At 39.4% G+C, this 20,219-nt stretch overlaps 1 protein-coding gene across 3 annotated transcripts in view; it reads left to right on the top strand.

The window, feature by feature from the left end:
* Positions 1-20,219, top strand: part of LOC114659473 (acyl-coenzyme A thioesterase 1-like) — a 56,191-nt gene that overhangs the window by 18,623 nt on the left and 17,349 nt on the right. For all 3 annotated transcript variants that reach the window (XM_028811987.2, XM_051923850.1, XM_051923839.1), the window contains exons 4-5: positions 19,333-19,520; positions 19,606-19,778. In XM_028811987.2, coding sequence (XP_028667820.2) covers positions 19,333-19,520; positions 19,606-19,778 — 361 coding nt within the window. The remainder of the gene's footprint in view (positions 1-19,332; positions 19,521-19,605; positions 19,779-20,219) is intronic.

The raw sequence follows: 20,219 nt of genomic DNA, 5'->3' as shown, positions 1-20,219 counted from the left end.
GGGTATTTGGAGAAAGAAAAGTAAGGACAGGAATTGGAGGTTAGTACGTTTGAAAGAGACAGTACTTCTGTAATAAATTATTTCATTGAAGGTCACGCATGGCGCAGCAAGCCTCTTGCGTGAGACATGAACAAGCACTGCGCCACTGTGTCCTCATGTTTAATAACATGCTTTCATTCCTATCATCATGAAAAAGATATCACGTATACATCTCAGTATTTTAATTATTCAGAGAGCTGTAATATCACGAATGTAATGGATTATGTGTCCTGTCGGAGAAAGAGAAAGCCCGTTTAAGAAGCAGGTAGTGATTCACACACATAGAGCACATAGAAGATCAAATACAGAACAAAGCACTTAATGTGCCACTTTAGTTACAATAGGATTTGAGAAACTAGTAAATTAAACGATTTTAAGATGAAGTTTATGATGTTCTACTTTAATGGCAAAATAAACTACGTGATTAAAGTGGAAATTTCAAGATTAAAGTTGACATTTCGTACTTTTTTCCCACTGTGTGCCTATTTTTTTTGTCTGTACCCTAATAAACTTTCATATGACACTCAGACGGTGGGCTACGACTCGCCTTTTAACGGCGACTTTGATATGTGATTTCTTTTTTATTTTGGGCACTGTATGACTTTGTGAATTTGAGCCTTCGAGTTTTTCCGACACTCTGTCACTCGATCAACTTCCTTTTGTTGATTATACCACTGTTTAAACCAACAAATAGTACGTTTTTCCTTTGCCTCCACTTGGTATTCACTGAAATTCTTATATTTCCCCCTGTGCTTTTCCCATTGTCTTTTCACAGAAGGCTATTTATATTGATTTGCATATTCAAAGAGGCGTAATTCTGGGAGGAGTTGGGGCGGGACAGAAGGCACGTGCACGTACGTTACTTTTCACGCTGATCGGGATTTATGTAGTGAAAGAACGTGAAAGTTTGCGTGCGTACAGATTCCTACATCTGGATTTTTCTGTGTGTACGCACATTCCCGCTTTTGTGCTTACGCCATGTTATAGTATGAGTTCTACGCACGGCGTTATACATGAGGCCCCTGGTCTGTACTGGGAACTGAGAGGGACGGCTGTGAGGGCTCTGAGGGCAGATAAAGAGGCATTTGTTAGAGAATCTGTGAGCAAGTGACACACCATCTGTGGTCTAGCGACCCACGTCCTGCTTACAGAGGAATCGAAGCATTACACACATCTGAATCTGTTCCTCGGAGAGTTGCACTCAGGGCAGCTGATGTAATGGTCCTTACGGGTGACACTGCAGTTGTGACCCACTGGGCTGGCTACTTTGAGCAGTTACTCAAAGCAGATCCTCCGGCTAGGACGTTGGATATCTCTGGGTCCTTGGATATCTTTGCTTCCATTTTGGAGACTGGCATCATCCCACCTGACTGGAAAACGGGACTTGTTGTCCCTGTCTGGAAAGGGAAGGGTGATTGCCTGGATTGCAACAACTACAGGGGGATAACACTGCATTCGGTGCTGGGTAAGGTCCTTGCTAGGGTCGTCCTCAATAGGATCCGTGATCACTTGCTCACCTACCAGCGACTGGACTAGTCTGGTTTTACACCTAAGAAGTCTACCATCGACAGCATCCTGACACTGAGGGTTCTCGTGGAGCGCAAATGCAAATATCGGCAGAGTTTCTTTACAGTCTTTGTCGATTTTCGCAATGCGTTCGACTCAATTGATCGAGCTGCCCTGTGGGACATCCTGAGGATTCATGGGATCCCCTCGAGGTTGCTGAATATCATGGCCGGCCTGTACACTGGTACTGTGAGTGCTGTGCAGAGTGGAGGCAGGACCTCTGAGTTTTTCCCAGTTGATTCTGGAGTTCATCAGGGGTGTGTTCTTGCTCCTACTCTGTTCAATGCTTGTATGGACTGGGTGTTGGGCAAGGTCGTGAGGTCCAGCGGCTGTGGGACATCTGTTAGTGAAGGAAGGCTCACGGATCTTGACTTTGCTGACGATGCTGTGATCTTCGCGGAGTCAGTGGAGGCTCTGATCGGGGCACTCGAGAGACTGAAAGAGGAGTCTGAGTATCTGCGCTTGCGAATGTCCTGGATAAAAACCAAGATCCAGGCCTTTAATGACCTCTTGGGCACAGCCATCAGCAGTGTATCTGTTTGCCGAGAGAGTGTTGACCTTGTTGAGAGGTTTACTTACCTTGGCAGTGACATTCATGTCTCTGGTGACTCTTCCTATGAAGTCAATAGATGGATTGGGAGAGCATGGGGGGTCATGAGGTCGCTGGAAAGGGGTGTGTGGCGCTCCCAATATGTATGAAAAAGAAACAAAGGTCCAAGTCTTTAGAGTCCTGGTGCTTCCTGTCTTGCTATATGGTTGCGAGACATGGACGCTAACCTGTGACCTGAGATGAAGACTGGACTCCTTTGGTACTGTGTCTCTCCGGAAAATCCTTGGGTACCATTGGTTTGACTTTGTGTCGAATGAGTGGTTGCTCATGGAGTCCCGGATGAGGCACATTACCTGCATTGTGAGGGAGCGTCAGTTACGGCACTATGGCCATGTAGCGCGTTTCTCCAGGGGTGATCCAGCTCGCAAGATCGTCATTGTTGGGGACCCGAGTGGCTGGACCAGGCCAAGGGGTCGCCCACGTAACACCTGGCTGTGGCAGATAGAGGGTCATTTCCGGAGAGTGGGACTGGACCGCGTGTCTGCTTGGGGGGGGTTGCAAACCGGGATCCCAAGTTGTTTCGTTGTGTAGCGGGTGCAGCAACGCACTGTACCAGTGCATGCTCCCCAACTTGACTTGACTTTAAGAATAATTTGGGGCATCTAAATTGGTATTAATACGTCATACTATCCCAGAAATAACTGGATGTCTGGTTACTAGGGGTGTGACGAGACGCTTTTCCCACGAGATGAGACGAGACACGAGACTGGGTTCACGAGAACGAGACGAGACTTTTAGACATTTTTTTTAAAGAAATCCTCAATGTTTAAATATATAGCAAAAATAGCCTTTTATTTAACTGAAAAACACAAAATGCAAAAAATGCATGTCCATTTTGAAACCAACTTTATGAAATAAAACTTCTATTTTGATGAATGATATGCAGTAATAACATGTAAACACTGCAAAATATTTTGCCACAAACTGACAGGCAATTAATTGCACAATAAAATTAAATAGTATAAATAAAAATAAATAATAAACAACACAAATATCCCTTTACGTGCAATTAACCATAATTAGTGTAACTATCAAAGTAGTGCTGTCTTAAAACTCAGAGTGCAAAAACAATGAACAAAATTTTCTTAAGCATGGAAAAAGAGCTAAGACCTAGGTAATGAGGTAATGACCTATACAGAACAGCCTAAGATATGGTCATGTTCTTTTTTAAGAATATAAGCATGTCTACATTTTTTCACAAGAAATTCGGCATTGACAAATTGGCAGGTATCCAGTGTGTCAATGTTTCGGGCATTTTGTCTTATTTCTGGGCTGGTGAGCGCTGCTGCTATAGCAGCCTGCTGCTCCAGGTAACGAACCAGCATATCCAATGATGAATTCCATCACGTGGTGACGTCCATTATTAATTTGTGCGGTGGCAGTTGTAGCAGCTTCTGCTTAGACGTCAGTACCGCGGCAGCTGTAAAACTCTGGTGAAAAAAAGCAGTTACACATCTCACCCGCCCGAGCAAACGAGCGACATGCGCAACACCGAGGCCAGCCTGTGTAGCGAGATTTATTGTGTGCGCGAAGCATTTGATGTGTGGCTCAAATCCTGCCTCGCGCACAGCCACATCCATATTACGCGCATTGTCTGTTACAATAGCGATGCAATGGTTTGGCTTTTTAAGACCCCACTGTGTGACAGCTTCTTGTAAAACTTCAGCGACGTTTGCCCCTGTGTGTGATTCAAAAAGTGGGCGCGTCTGCAGTACAAAATGTACCATTTCCCAATTACTGTTGATAATGTGGGCTGTAATTGTGATATAGCTCTGTGTACACCTAGAAGTCCAACCGTCAGTAGTTATGGCGATGGTTTCTGCCTCTTTCAGAGCCTGTACAACGTTTACCTTGCACTCCTTGTAGAGGGTCGGGACCACCGTGCGAGTAAAATGTGCGCGTGACGGGATGGCATACTTTGGTTCCAGTGTGTGGATGAGTCGCCGAAATCCCAGATTTTCCACCACAGAAAATGGTCTCATATCGGCTGCAATGAAAACGCCGATGTCTTGTTGTTATTGCGGTGGCTCTTGCATTGGATGGTGGAAGTTTAGCTGCAAAGGCATTTGTTTAGCTGCAAAGGCATTTGTTATGGTTGTTTGCCCTTTCATGCGAACTGAATTGCTTTCCGTTTTCTTCACAGGCGCAGCTTTTAGTAACAAGCTGTGGTTGTTTTCTAAATGCTTTTGCATAGTGCTTGTGTTAGCAGAGGTGTACGGTATTAATTTCTTACAGTGTTTGCAAATTGTCTTTGTCTTGTCTGTCATTTTTTCGCCGTTTCTTATTTCCACAAGGAATCCAAAATGTTGCCACACCAACGATTTAAATGTCGCGGGCGCATCTTCTATCCTTACTTATCCCTCACACTCCATCATGCCAATAACGCAAGGATATCGTCACGTTCTCACGAGACCAGACGCATCTCACAAGACAAATCTGATCTCGCGAGATCTCGTACCACGAGATCTCGTCACACTACTACTGGTTACACTAAGTAAGCAGCTAAAGTGTAATTAAGCAAAAAGAACTAATAATGAATGCATACTTTAAAATATTTCTGAATGATAAAAACTAAAGTTTTCCTGAAATCATAGATAATTCATCGAGCTGAACAGGAAATATAGCTGTATCTGTATATATTTAATAAATAATCCATAATACAAGTTATAGTGAATTACAGCAGCATAGTAGAATTTATTCCACCTTTATTATCTCCAAGAACACTTTGTACCTGACTGGTAAACATGTAGCTTCTAATAACCAGGTACACTACACTGTATACTGTTTATAACACCACACAAAATACTATAGAAAAATATGAAATGAACACAAAAAACATGTCACCAGCTGAACTTCAAGGAAAATACAGGTACCTAGAATAAATTAGAAAGTGGATAAAAAGAGTAATACAAAAACACTAGTTCTGTGAAAATTCTTTCTGGGAATACACTCTTTCACCTGTTTGATTTGGCTCTTACTCAAAATCATCTGAGCTTGGAAAATAAATATGTCCTTGGTTATTGTCCTCTGTGTTCTGCCAATTTCTGTTTGTCTAGCTTTTTTAAATATACAGTACATGATTAATTTTTGCTATTGCCTGGTTTCTTTAAAACCCTTTGGATTTAACTTATGACATTACAACTGTACATAATGTTATTAAAATCTGGACAGCATCTGACATTTTTCCTTGTCTTTGTTTTATTTTTCTTAACCACTAAACCAGATTTTTTCTGCATCCAACCTATGTCAAACATATATTTTTGAAGAGGTAAAACGTCTTGAAATATGCACAAATTTAAATTCACCACAAAGTACTGGTTGTTGCCTGTTTCTAGTAGGAACTAAAGTTAGAATAATGGTTTATTTGCCAGAACCTTATGTAAAGATCACATATACTTTGGCTTCAGCTGAGAACCTGAAACTGACATGCTTGAGCTGGTTTATCTTGAAGAAAAACACATGGATCCTTCTTGGGTGTAAGTTAGTAATGGTTTTAGCAACAAAATTACATTCCTAAATTATTTTAAGGCAGGGGTGAGCAGACTACAGCCCTCAGACAGAATCTGACCAATGGCACAGGTGCAAGGGGTATGCTAGCTTCTTGTTGAAATATCTAATAATCCACCTCTTGTCTGGATTTTTTTCATTTTTTCTGTTCTCCCTGACCATCGGACCTTACTTTTATTCTATTTTAATTAGTGTTCCCAAATTCTATTTTCTTATTTATTTTGTCTTTTTTCTCTTTCTTCATCATATAAAGCACTTTGAGCTACATCATTTGTAAGAAAATGTGCTATATAAATAAATGTTGTTGTTGTCAGGTGTTCTTAACAAGATGATGCTGCAGTTGGCTGATGTTAAGCATAATTTGTTGCCAATGCAGTGTCATCCAAAAAAATAAATAAATAAACCATGGTTTTACCATTTGAATAGGAACAGTCTGTAGCACAGAAGTGTTTATGCTTTAAGCTGCTTGCTTGCCTTTGCCAAGCAAATCAATATAAAGAGTGTTGTTTATATACAGTATGTGAAAAGACGATTTTAGAAGGACTGATGAAAGAAAATGGATTATTTAGTGAGACAAGGATTAAAATGTATTTTTTGATGGCAACAACTATCCCAACTTTTTTGAGGAAATCTGAGTGCTTTTTAGATGCTTTATCACTGAGTCAGAGAAGGTTGATAGGTATGGTTTTCCACGTGAGTTCATTTCAATTTTGGTACAGCACTGTTAATTTAGGTCCATAAATCACCTGGAGCCATATGTATAAATGGTGCATACGCACAAAAATGTTGCGTACTCCCGTTTCCACGGTCAAATCTTGATGTATAAAACCTAAACTTGGCGTAAAGCCACACACATTTTCATGCTAGCTCATACCCTGGCGTACGCAAGTTCTCCGCTCGGTTTTGCAAACTGGTGGCACCCAGTGTTAAAACAGTGCTTTTTTTCAAGTGTGGTTTCCCTTTCTTTTTTAGAACCACATCCCTGACGCAGCTTTATCATATACACTGAAATTAACCGCATATTGTTTATTAGTTTAAGGCATCTGATTGTAATTAACCTATAATAATATAATGGTCCACGGAATGGCCAAACTATTCCAAATACCATTGCTGCTTTAGCGTTGTTACTCTCACTGCACCTTCTTCTTCTTTCAGCTGCTCCCATTAGGGGTTGCCACAGCAGTTCATCTTTTTCCATACTACTCTCTCTGGACCACTCGGAGCATTTATATCACTGTATCTGAGTGTGGAATCACAGCTCTACAGCAGCTGATCAGAAACAGAATTGTCAGTATACATCATCTAGCACACGCTGCCCCAGCAATGTGCACTGTCCATGGAACTGCTCCCATACGGCAAATGCTTCAGAGCCTTTTGCTGTACTGACTTCGCGGTTCAGAAACAGTTTCATCCCATGAATTATAAACACAATCCATCACTCCATCAAGTGCTCCTTGTAGAAATGTTTGTACATTTTCACTGGAAACTTGCGATACAGTTATAATATTGCGCAACCTACACCACTTTACATATGACGATGATATCATTTTTAAGATGAAATGCAGCAAAATATGTTTATTACATTATACAGATAAAATGTTAACATCATTTAAATAATCTATATGTTGCAGCGCTAGCAAGGAGCTGGAGCCCTGTTGTTCCTGCCTCGCGCTGTGTTCTTGCTGGGGCTGGTGCAAGACTGGAAGGATAGATTGACAGAATAATTAAACACGTATTACGAAGATATTTCAATGTTCCTTAAAAGTTTTGAACAATCAGAGTTCTAAGCTTACAGATGGCTTAACTCTATTACTGAGCTGATTGTGTGGCGATTGGGTACTTGGAAAAGGAAAAGGAAGGAGAGGAATTGGGGGTTAATACGTTTGAAAGAGACAGTAATGCTGCAATAAATTATTTCAACGAAGGTCGCGCATGGCGCAGCAAGCATCTTGCGTGAGGCAGGAACAATCTCTGGATGGGGCACGAGTTTGTCACTATCAGTGCTCCACTGTGTTCCCATGTTTAATATATGCTTTAATTGATATGATTTAAATACTGAAATGATATCAGGTATACATCTCAGTATTTAAATTATTCAGAGAGCTGTAATATCATGAATGTAATTGTTTCTGTGTCGTGTCAGAGGAAGAGAAAGCCCGTTTAAGAAGCACATAGTGATTCACACACATAGAGCACATAGAAGAACACATACAAAACAAAGCATTTAACATGCTACTTTAGTTACGATGGGATTTGAGAAACTAGTAAATTAAACGATTTTAAGATGAAGTTTATGAAGTTCTACTTTAATGACAAAATAAACTATGTTATTAAAGTGGAAATTTTGAGATTAAAGTTGACATTTTGAGCTTTTTTCCCACTGTGTCCTCATTTTGTTATCTTTTCTCTGTACCCTAATAAGCTTTCATATAACACTCAGACGGTGGGCTACGACTCGCCTTTTCACAGCGACTTTGATATCTGACAACTTCTTTTTTATTTAGGTACTTTGTGAATTTGAGCTTTCGAGTTTCTCTGACACTCTGTCACTCGATCATATTCTTTTTGTTGTTTATACCACTGTTTAAACCAACAAATAGTAAATTTTTCCTTGCCTCCAATTGGTATTTGCTGAAATTCTTCTATTTTCCCCCGTGCTTTTGCCATTGCCTTTTCACAGAACGCTGAGCTTAATGGCTATTTATATTGATTTGCATATTCAAAGAGGTGTAATTCTGGGAGGAGTTAGGGAGTGGCAGCAGGCACGTGCACTTGTGTTGCTTTTCACACTGACCGGGATTTATGGAGCGGAAGAACGTGGAAGTTGTGCGTTCACACAGATTTATGCATCTGGATTTCTTTGTGCGTACGAACAACATTTCTGCTTTTGTCCGTACGCCATGTTTTAGTGTGAATTCTACACACAGCGTTATGCATGCGGCCCCTGGTGACACGTGGATTTGCATCCTTATGAAAAGCCATCCACTGGAGGCGTGCATGGTCGTATCCAAAGTGAACCCATGGCCAAACAGGTTGTTCCTCAGTTGGCTAATAGCCCACTTGATCACCAAGGCTTCATGCTCCTCTGCTGCATATCGACTCCAATACTCTCTATGGGAATATCAGTGAACAGCACAGGAATCAGAGGAGCACTGTCCTTCCAAGGAATCTGCTTCAATTGAAATTCTGGATGTGTTGCACAAAAACAGCGGACCTCCTCATTTATTCCAGGCCAAAAAAATCAGAGTTTAATCTGCTCAAATGTCTTCTTGGCCTCGAAATGGGCACCTAGGAGGTGGGTGTGGGTCAATTTTCATCTGTAGGTGCTGGGAACTAGCTGCTGTGTCCACACCTCACCCTCATGTTCTAAAAAGATATAATAAATCAGTATTTAATACAAAGCGAGGACCTGGCAGCATGGGATGACGTGTGTTGGCTGTCAACCAGAACAGCCGCATTTTTGGCAAACTTTAGGGAATCATTATTCCCCTGCTCCTTTTTAAAGGTCACTGAAGTTTGCCAAAACTGTAAAATGTAAATTAGAGAGTGGATCAGTGGTGACCTCAGTAAGCACGTCGACAGGCTGTGATGGCTTGACTTCCGTCTCCCTAGAGGCATTAGCACGAGTCAATGCTACGCCTCCAACCTCCTCCTGATTAGCTATGCCCCTTTGTGTAAATGGTTGGGAAAACAGCGTGAAGACAGCTTGAGACAGATTTTTCCAGTTTATAATTACGCCCAGTGTTTTTTATAGAGTGGAGTTTTAGGTTGGGCTGTGCATAACATCCACCCTGATCATATGAATTACTTCTGGTAGGTGATTATACTAGAGGTGGATCTGCACCAATGAGTTTCTCCATGAATGCAGGTCAGACTGGTCATCCCTGTTTCCCACTGTCATGGGATCACAAAAAGACAAGCAACAATGGAAATGTTACTGCTGAAATCTATCATTGCTGTGACTTTGTTAAGGGAAGGGGATACGGGATGGAGGGCGAAACAACACCTCTCTGCTCACTCCCAGCTACAATTCATTAGCTCACTGAAGTGAGGGCATGATGATGTGGTTTGGCCAACCTCCTCGCACTTGAAACATTGGGGAAGAGATGTGCACTTACAGTGGTGTGAAAAACTATTTGCCCCCTTCCTGATTTCTTATTCTTTTGCATGTTTGTCACACAAAATGTTTCTGATCATCAAACACATTTAACCATTAGTCAAATATAACACAAGTAAACACAAAATGCAGTTTTTAAATGATGGTTTTTATTATTTAGGAGAAAAAAAATCCAAACCTACACGGCCCTGTGTGAAAAAGTAATTGCCCCCTTGTTAAAAAATAACCTAACTGTGGTGTATCACACCTGAGTTCAATTTCCGTAGCCACCCCCAGGCCTGATTACTGCCACACCTGTTTCAATCAAGAAATCACTTAAATAGGAGCTGCCTGACACAGAGAAGTAGACCAAAAGCACCTCAAAAGCTAGACATCATGCCAAGATCCAAAGAAATTCAGGAACAAATGAGAACAGAAGTAATTGAGATCTATCAGTCTGGTAAAGGTTATAAAGCCATTTCTAAAGCTTTGGGACTCCAGCGAACCACAGTGAGAGCCATTATCCACAAATGGCAAAAAACATGGAACAGTGGTGAACCTTCCCAGGAGTGGCCGGCTGACCAAAATTACCCCAAGAGCGCAGAGACGACTCATCCGAGAGGTCAGAAAAGACCCTAGGACAACGTCTAAAGAACTGCAGGCCTCACTTGCCTCAATTAAGGTCAGTGTTCACGACTCCACCATAAGAAAGAGACTGGGCAAAAACGGCCTGCATGGCAGATTTCCAAGACGCAAACCACTGTTAAGCAAAAAGAACATTAGGGCTCGTCTCAATTTTGCTAAGAAACATCTCAATGATTGCCAAGACTTTTGGGAAAATACCTTGTGGACTGATGAGACAAAAGTTGAACTTTTTGGAAGGCAAATGTCCCGTTACATCTGGCGTAAAAGGAACACAGCATTTCCGAAAAAGAACATCATACCAACAGTAAAATATGGTGGTGGTAGTGTGATGGTCTGGGGTTGTTTTGCTGCTTCAGGACCTGGAAGGCTTGCTGTGATAGATGGAACCATGAATTCTACTGTCTACCACAAAATTCTGAAGGAGAATGTCCGGCCATCTGTTCATCAACTCAAGCTGAAGCGATCTTGGGTGCTGCAACAGGACAATGACCCAAAACACACCAGCAAATCCACCTCTGAATGGCTGAAGAAAAACAAAATGAAGACTTTGGAGTGGCCTAGTCAAAGTCCTGACCTGAATCCAATTGAGATGCTATGGCATGACCTTAAAAAGGCGGTTCGTGCTAGAAAACCCTTAAATAAAGCTGAATTACAACAATTTTGCAAAGATGAGTGGGCCAAAATTCCTCCAGAGCGCTGTAATAGACTCATTACAAGTTATCGCAAACGCTTGATTGCAGTTATTGCTGCTAAGGGTGGCCCAACCAGTTATTAGGTTCAGGGGGCAATTACTTTTTCACACAGGGCCATGTAGGGTTTGGATTTTTTTTTCTCCCTAAATAATAAAAACCACCATTTACAAACTGCATTTTGTGTTTACTTGTGTTATATTTGACTAATGGTTAAATGTGTTTGATGATCAGAAACATTTTGTGTGACAAACATGCAAAAGAATAAGAAATCAGGAAGGGGGCAAATAGTTTTTCACACCACTGTATATGAGTGAGAGTGTTATGTTTTCATAATTATTTAATGTAATTCAAGAAAAATATGGGACACTATAATTTATTAATTCATGAATAATGCAGGATTCAGAGTTATTTGATAGGGGTGGGTATCTGGCTGGAAGATATGTTAACTTTGCCTTATTTCTGGCTGTTTAATTATTAATGAGGTGTTTGAAATAGTACACAACCAGTCAGGTAAAGGACACATTACACCAACTATTTAAATCTACTTAACATTACATTATTTCATTACAAAAAATAAAATATTTGAGACAATTTCAGATTATTCAGATTATTTTGGAATAGATCAGGGAATGAAAGTGTGTTACATTAAACTTTTTGAGGTTTTTGGGATCAGTTAGTTCTTGACTTAGAATCCCTGCCTAAACCATATGAGAGTAGAATTTGCATTGATTTCTCAGTAATTAAATGGACTTTTTCAGGTACTATGTCTTTGTTCTCATAGTGTTAGATTAGTATCTTATCTTAGTATGGGTGAGTGAGAGTTTGTGAGAATGTGCCTGGTAATAAATTGAAACGCTCTCTAAATGTCAACAGAGATATACACAACATTCAGCTGAGGTTGTAAAGGATATGTGAATAAATTTTAAAAAGTATTCTTGTTTACACATTCCCATCTCAATGTTTTATTTTGTAGTTTTTTTTTGCCTAAAATCAGGTGCAATTAAACTATTGAAAAAAAGACACCAAAAATAATTTCTCACTTCAGCAGAGGAAGACTTGCCTTTTCTATAAGATGCAGGCTCCTATATTATCAAATAAAGCAAAAACCTTTTCTTTAATTGTGATTAGAAACCCCTATTGCCTCTCTATAGCTGGAAACAATTCAATGAAGTCAAAACATAACAAAGAGTGTTTATTTTCTAAAACTTACTAGGAATAATGAAAGGAATGGACAGATAAAACAATTTAGGACCGCAGTCTAGGTCTTGCTAAAATGTGTTTAACCAATCTGTAAAAGTTAAACTTAGAAAGTTAATGTTTAAAGTTAAATTCATATAGTGTTTGCTTGACTCCTATAGAAGAATAGCTATTGGAATATGGTATACAGTAATCCCTCGCTATATCGCGCTTCGCCTTTCGCGGCTTCACTCCATCGCGGATTTTATATGTAAGCATATTTAAATATTTATCGCGGATTTTTCGCTGCTTCGCGGGTTTCTGCGGACAATGGGTCTTTTAATTTCTGGTACATGCTTCCTCAGTTGGTTTGCCCAGTTGATTTCATACAAGGGACGCTATTGGCAGATGGCTGAGAAGCTACCCAGCTTACTTTTCTCTTTCTCTTGCGCTGACTTTCTCTGATCCTGACGTAGGGGGATTGAGCAGGGGGGCTGTTCGCACACCTAGACGATACGGAAGCTCGTCTAAAAATGCTGAAAGATTATCTTCACGTTGCTATCTTTTGTGCAGCTACTTCCTGAAGTGACATGCTGCACGGTGCTTCGCATACTTAAAAGCACGAAGGGCACGTATTGATTTTTTTATCTGTCTCTCTCTATCTCTCTCTCTCTCTCTCTGCTCCTGGCGGAAGGGGTGTGAGCTGCCGCCTTCAACAGCTTTGTGCCGCAGTGCTTCGCATACTTAAAAGCCAAACAGCCCTATTGATTTGTTTGCTCCTTTGAAGAGGAAGATATGTTTGCATTCTTTTAATTGTGAGACTGAACTGTCATCTCTGTCTTCTCATGGAGCACAGTTTAAACTTTTGAAAAAGAGACAAATGTTTGTTTGCAGTGTTTGAATAATGTTCCTGTCTCTCTACAACCTCCTGTGTTTCTGCGCAAATCTGTGACCCAAGCATGACAATCTAAAAATAACCATATACTGTAAACATATGGTTTCTACTTCACGGATTTTCTTATTTCGCGGGTGGCTCTGGAACGCAACCCCCGCGATGGAGGAGGGATTACTGTAGTATTTTTTTTAATTATACTAACTTTCAAATACACTAAGATCACACTTTATTAAAACTTTAATGCTGTTTTTACTTGCTAATGAGAAAAAACCTCTGTTGGAGAATTTACAGTTTAACTGGAACATCTGAAGTTCATAGCTATGGCATAGTCATGGTTATTTTAGGGTTTTCCTTTGACACTTAAATCTGCAGCCGGCACAACTAATTATGATCATATGATTAATAAGCAAATTGGAAATAAGGAATTGCAGGCCTAGTCATTTAAATGTGTAAAGAATGCTGATGGTAGCAATACTGTAGCTAAATGCTCTCTGGACGTTTATACAAAGTGTAGTCCTCAGGGGGTGCTGCAGCTCCCCAAAGCTGCATAATACAAAGGCATAATACAAAGCCTCAGGCACAAGTTTGCTATAGGTAATTGTGTGAAACTCTTTACAGGTAAGTGTTCCCCACCTTACCAACAATACACAGCAATCCTCAGTCGTCTGTCTGTCATCTCTTTTCTTTCCCTCCTCTGCTCCTCCAAACAAGCTTAATCTTTTTCCTCCCAACTTTGGCTTCCCATGTTGAGGCAGGTGGCTCCTTTTATGTTACACTCGAGAGCACTTCCGGTGTGTGTCCTTCAGAGCTTCTTTGTCACTAGATTTGAATTCTCTCTTTTTCTCATTCAGTAGACCTTTCAGCTCCTTAGTAATCCATGGCTTAATGTTTGGAAAGCAACACACTGTATTTGTCAACACAGAAGCTAATATAGTCTATGATGCAGTGACTGAGTGCCTCAATATTGTCTCCATGTAACTCACACATCATTTCTCAGTCTGTCATTTGGAAGCAGTTATTCACAGCCATTTCAGGCTCCAGGCTACACTTCCTCACTTTTCCGGTGGTAAAAGGTTGCCATATAATAACAGGCTGGTGGCTGGGAATAAGATTGAATCAGGTTGTGATCAGATTTCCCTGAAGGTGCCAGTAGTTTACATTTAAAGGCACCTTTAACATTTGAATACAGCAGATCCAGTTTGTTATTTCCTTAACACCAGAATTACCAGAGCTTACGAAAAAACTCATAGATCCGGCCCACCTTAAAGCCGTTCGCACCTCTCCGCCAGCGTCTTTTGTCCTGTAAATGTGCCGATAACTACAAGCAGCAAGCAGCCTGCTATTCCATCCCCCCACAGCTGCAGAACGTGCACAAACTTCTCCCAGCTCATGCCTTGATTGATTATCTGGGAGTGAAGTGTTGGAGTTTTAGAGTGGAAAGAATAGATTGTTAATTAGAACACAAGCATTTCATGTGTGTTCCATTTCTACAATAATCTGTGCAAACACATTGTTAAAACAGAAACGTTTTTCATATTTTAGTAGTAAATGACAAAATGTTGGCATAAACTATATAATGTGTGAAGCCTGAAGTCCAAAGATCAAATAAACACTTTCACAAAAGGTGGCGTAGCGGTAAGATTTACTGACTTGTAATCAAGAGTCCCAGGTTCGATCCTGACTGCCTCCTATATTTGCTGTTTTCAGTAGTGAGCTCCTCTTATTGTTAATATTATACAGTACACCCATACATTTGGTTTGCGTCTGTAACAGATGGTGTGCATTTGTAGAACTTGTGAAAGTTACCTTTTTTTTCACTTTTATTCTCTCAGTCACAATCACGATACATACTACCGCCCCCCCCCAAGGGGGGATCTGACACTGTTAGTTTTTATTTGAAACTGGGAGTAACTGTAGATGTGAGTGGTGTTTTGAGGCAATGGAACTGGACATTCTCTGATCTGGAGGGATAAAAGCTGACACACAAATGCTGCTGAATCTGCCTTCTTCGTATCTCACTGTCACTTCATTTTTTTTAATTCAGTTTTATTGAGTGTTCCTGCTCACGCTGAATTAGTATGCACCTTATGGTCTATGATGTCAAAAAAACAAAAACAAAAACAGAGACATAGGTATATATGATATTTGGAATTAGGAGGTCAGTTCAGCGCTGTATGCAATCATCAGATTCAAATGTTAACAGTTCACACACACGCAAGGACTGTCCTTACTACATTTACGACGTGTAGCTCACGCTTTCTGGTGCACAATGTCAACACCGCACAGAGAAAAAAGAAAGAGACAAAGTTAGCTTTTTTCAGTTTTACTCTCAATCACGATCACGCTGTACTCCCCCTAGACCCCCCATCCCCCCACAAACACACACACACACACACAACCCCGCCCCTCCTGATCAGAATCTAAGTAACAGCGCCAGCATAAATTCACACCTGATTTGGCGCTGTTCGTTTTCAAATAATATTGCATTAGTGCGATGATGTTTTCTGATTGGTACTATTTAGGTCATAAAATGATTTCTTCAAAATGTCACATATATTGTCTCTTTCTTTCAGGTGTGTAATAGAAACCACAGCACAGAGAGAAGTGTGCGCATTGCAACAGGTACACATGTCGTAAATGTAGTAAGGATGGTAATTGTGTGTGTGTGAACTATTAACATTTGAATCTGATGATTGCATATAGCGATGAATTGACCTCTCTGAATGAATAATTCCAAATATCATATATACCTATGTCTCTGTTTTTGTTTTTTTTTTTGACATAATAGACCATAAGGTGCATACTAATTCAGCGTGAGCAGGAACACTCAATAAAACTGAATAAAAAAAAAATCAGTTGATGATGAGATACGAAGAAGGAAGGCAGATTCACCAGCGTTTGTGTGTCAGCTTTTATCCCTCTGGATCAGAGAATGTCCAGTTCCATTGCCTCAAAACACCACTCACATCTACAGTTACTCCCAGTTTCAAATAAAAACTAACATCGTCAGATCCCTATGTGGGGGTAGTATGTATATATGAGAATAAAAGTGAAAAAAAAGGTAACTTTCACAAGTCCTACAAAAGCACACCGTCTGTTACAGATGCAAACCAAATGTATGTATGTACTGTATAATATTAACAATAAGAGGAGCTCACTACTGAAAATGGCAAATATAGAAGATAGTCAGGATCGAACCCTGGACTCTTGATTACAAGTCAGTAAATCTTACTGCTATGCCACAGAAGTTGTTGTCTTATCCTTGAACCTTTTGTGAAAGTGTTTATTTGATCTTTGGACTTCAGGCCTCTCACATTATATAGTTTATGCCAACATTTTGTCATTTACTACTAAAATATGAAAAACGTTTCTGTTTTAACAATGTGTTTACACAGATTATTGTAGAAACGGAACACACATGAAATGTATGTGTTCTAAATAATGATCTATTTTCCACTCTAAAATTCCAGCACTTCACTCCCAGATTATCAATCAAGGCATGAGCTGGGAGAACATTGTGCATGGTCTGCAGCTGTGGGGGGATGGAATAGTAGGCTGCTTGCTGCTTGTCTTTATTGGCATATTTACAGGACAAAGGACGCTGACGGAGTGGTGCGAACGGATTTAAGATGGGCCGGATCTACGAGTTTTTTCATAGGCTCTGGTAATTCCAGTGTTAAGTGGAACAGGTCACAATCTAAAAGAAATCAGTCTTTGTTCCTTCCAAAGTTACATGGTTGAAGTCACCAAATATTAAAACTGCAGGGTCAGAGTGAGTTATCATTAAAGTGTTGGTAAGAATGAATCACTTCTGTTGTCAAGTCCCCATTTTCAGTGGGAGAAATATAAATATTAATAAGGATAATGCAATTTATCTTCCTCCGGAAATAATTCCAGAAATTCCAGAATTTCAGTGTTTGAATTACAAACAGTAGTTTTAATTGTAATATGTTCCTTTTTGCACCATTCCTCATTCACATACTTTTTTCCACACTGCAGTGAACATCTGTCTGTTTGAATAAGATGAAATCAATTTATCCAATTCTAACAAGTACCTTACTTCATATAAAATTACTGTGTAATCTTTTATGGTTTTATGGTATGTACCGTACAGTAGTAAGAACACCACTTGTTGTTACTATAAGATATGCACTGATGAAATAATTCTTGACAAAATGGCCTCAGGAAATAAAGAAAAAATAATTTAAGTACTTTAAGTAAATTTTAAAATCAAAAATAGTCAAAACTGTGGGAAATTAAAAAAATATATACTTTGTGAAACTGGGGGCTAAATGCTCAGTAATGCCAGGATAGAATTTTGGCATCTGCAACGTTCTACTGGACTCTCCATATAATAAATAATAGATGACAAAGCAAACACTATTAGTACTGCCTCTAATAATAAAAAATGTTCATGTATCTTTTTACAAGAAAGCTTTTTGCTTTAAATCTGTCACCATATTCTTTTTGAATGCTATCTAAACATAGATTCAGCTTTGTTATTGGCATGTTCATATCTTTGGCTGAACAGACAACTTCTAAAACACATTGTGATTATTTAATCAGAACACAATTCTTTACCATTAATTTGAGTTTTAGTAGTAATGCATGCAAGTGCATCAGTTTAAATTTTATTTATTAAAACACAGCTAATCTAAATTAATCTAAGTTTTTGTGAATTAATACAGACATTATTATACTCTCGGTACATGAAACACTACATGTTTCTGCATGTTAGACAAAGAGTTTTTTATCTTGACTAGCTAAATTAAGATGACTTATAGTGTTTTGTCTAGTGCACACCAGTGGCTATTAAACCACTGCAATGGAATTAGGGTAACTTTGTGGTATATGTAAAGGCTCCATAATACTAAATGATTTTTCCAGCAATTTCCTGTTGCAGACTTCATTTACATAATCTTAGTGAGTCAAGGGCAGTTGTAAAGCAATACTCTTGTGATCATGGTTGTGTAGGTTGAAATTTCCATTTTCTCACTCATTCTTGGAAACTCAGATCAGATCTGATTTTGTCTTAAGTTGTTGGAACTGGCTCAGTACAATACATGTAAAGCTGCCATAAAGAATAACTAATGCAGGTGTATTTTTACCATACAAACTAAAGAGAATATGTCTCTCTGATGAGTGAAGAAAGGGGAAAAAAGGACTAAACTCACCATACCTGGAAAGCATTCATATAAGCACCAATGTTGTTAGGCCGCACATTAATTGGCTGTTAGCATGTGGTGAGCTCATTATATTTTGGAAATTTAAAACTTTATAAAATAGTGTAATTTGATATCCACTGCTGTTCTTATACATGTACTCTGACATCCACAAAATGATGAAATCCAGTTGTCATTTCTGATATTCCAACGAGTAGAAGCTATGTAATGGTTTAAAAAATTATTAACATGCTTTTAAAGTCTTTTTTCCTGAGCGTGTTTGTGTTTTTCTGTGCTTTTTTTTAATTTAATGACACAAAATCTTTTTGGTCCCAAAGGGTTCTTATACTGTTTTTTTTTGTATTTTCTCTGTTTCTGGCTTTAACAAAATCACACTAATGTGTAAGTGTGAATAGGATCCAGATTACAGATCTACTATATAACAAAATACTATGGTCAGTGTGTGTGTGCGTGTGTGTGTGTGTGTTTGTGTATGTTTGATCCCTTTGAGCAATTTGATTAGTCAGTTTGGCTTTGGTGATGCGATCGAAAGAGGAAGCATGTGTGTGAAATGAACAAGGATGAGTAAAGGCTTAAGAGTCAAGCGAAGAGTCAAAAAGTTCACAGAAAGTGAGCAAAGTGCCTTGAAATGATAAAGCCTGAGAAGCAGGCTTTATGGGAATGCACTTAACAGAAGAAGTGCAAGAAATTAGACAAGAGAGTTTCAGACACACAAGGATACAGAGGAAGGAACACTTTGGCAAGAGATATCAAATAGTTTAAAAATTATCCTATTATCTGTCTTTGACAGGTAACATAGCTAATACTTAACATATTACATAGTTTTCATCTCCATAGCTTACCATAGCATTTGATAAAAATTGCAATATAACATGTGCATGGCAGAACAACCAAGTCCAACAATTGTTTTTCTTTCATTTCAGATTAAGAAAACTAGATGTTCTTGCTCCATTTATGTTAAACATATCAGTTTATAAAGGGCACATCAGCAAATGTTTCGAAGAACCTCCACTGGCAAATGCCGTAATAGAGCGCTGGTATATTGCTCCAGGAGTTTCTAGAGTAGATGTTAAAGAGAAAGGCATTCGTGGAACTCTTTTTATTCCACCAGGTAAAATTATATGATTGTTTGTTCTTTAATGTGCAAATTAAATGGTAGTTACAAAAAGGAAATAAATACATTACTCTCTTCTTAGGTCCTGGACCATTTCCTGGAATTCTAGACATGTGGGGAGGAGGAAGCAGTGGAATAACAGAGTATCGATCTTCTCTGCTAGCATCTCATGGTTATGCTGTGCTTGCTTTGGATTTTTTATCAAGCCAGGCAAAATCAATGCAGTCTGGAAATATTACAGAAAAATATTTTGAGGTAAAATATACAGGAGTTTGTTTTTGCATGGGGAAAAAAATATAGATATATAGATATTTTTAAGAAAAATTAATGAATGCACATTCTTATGAGTATATTTCAGTACTACTTTTCATTTATTGTATACTGAAATATACACTCCCCACCCCGGGGGCATGCTTCACACTAGCCACTTCGCGTCTCTGCTGCTCTCGTTGTGAAGGGGGGGGGCCAAGGCTGAACTCACACTAAGGAGATGTGGACGGATCAGCTACTGCTGCTACCAAGCTGCGTGTTCTGCTTGCCGCTCTGCACATCGATCATTTAAAAGCCTGTACAGCAGCTGTTCTTTTGTCTCAGTTCCTTGTCTGGCGGGATGTTAAAGTGTCTCTGAGAAATTGTTTGTAAGTAGGGCGTGATGTGCAAATAGTCTCGCAGGACTTCAAATTGTCTCTCCAAGAT

This window comes from Erpetoichthys calabaricus, chromosome 1 (genome assembly GCF_900747795.2).
Source record: "Erpetoichthys calabaricus chromosome 1, fErpCal1.3, whole genome shotgun sequence".
Classification (NCBI taxonomy): Eukaryota; Metazoa; Chordata; class Cladistia; order Polypteriformes; family Polypteridae; genus Erpetoichthys; species Erpetoichthys calabaricus.
The sequence above is the reverse complement of the archived record's forward strand: the minus strand, read 5'-3'. Positions and strand labels throughout refer to the sequence as shown.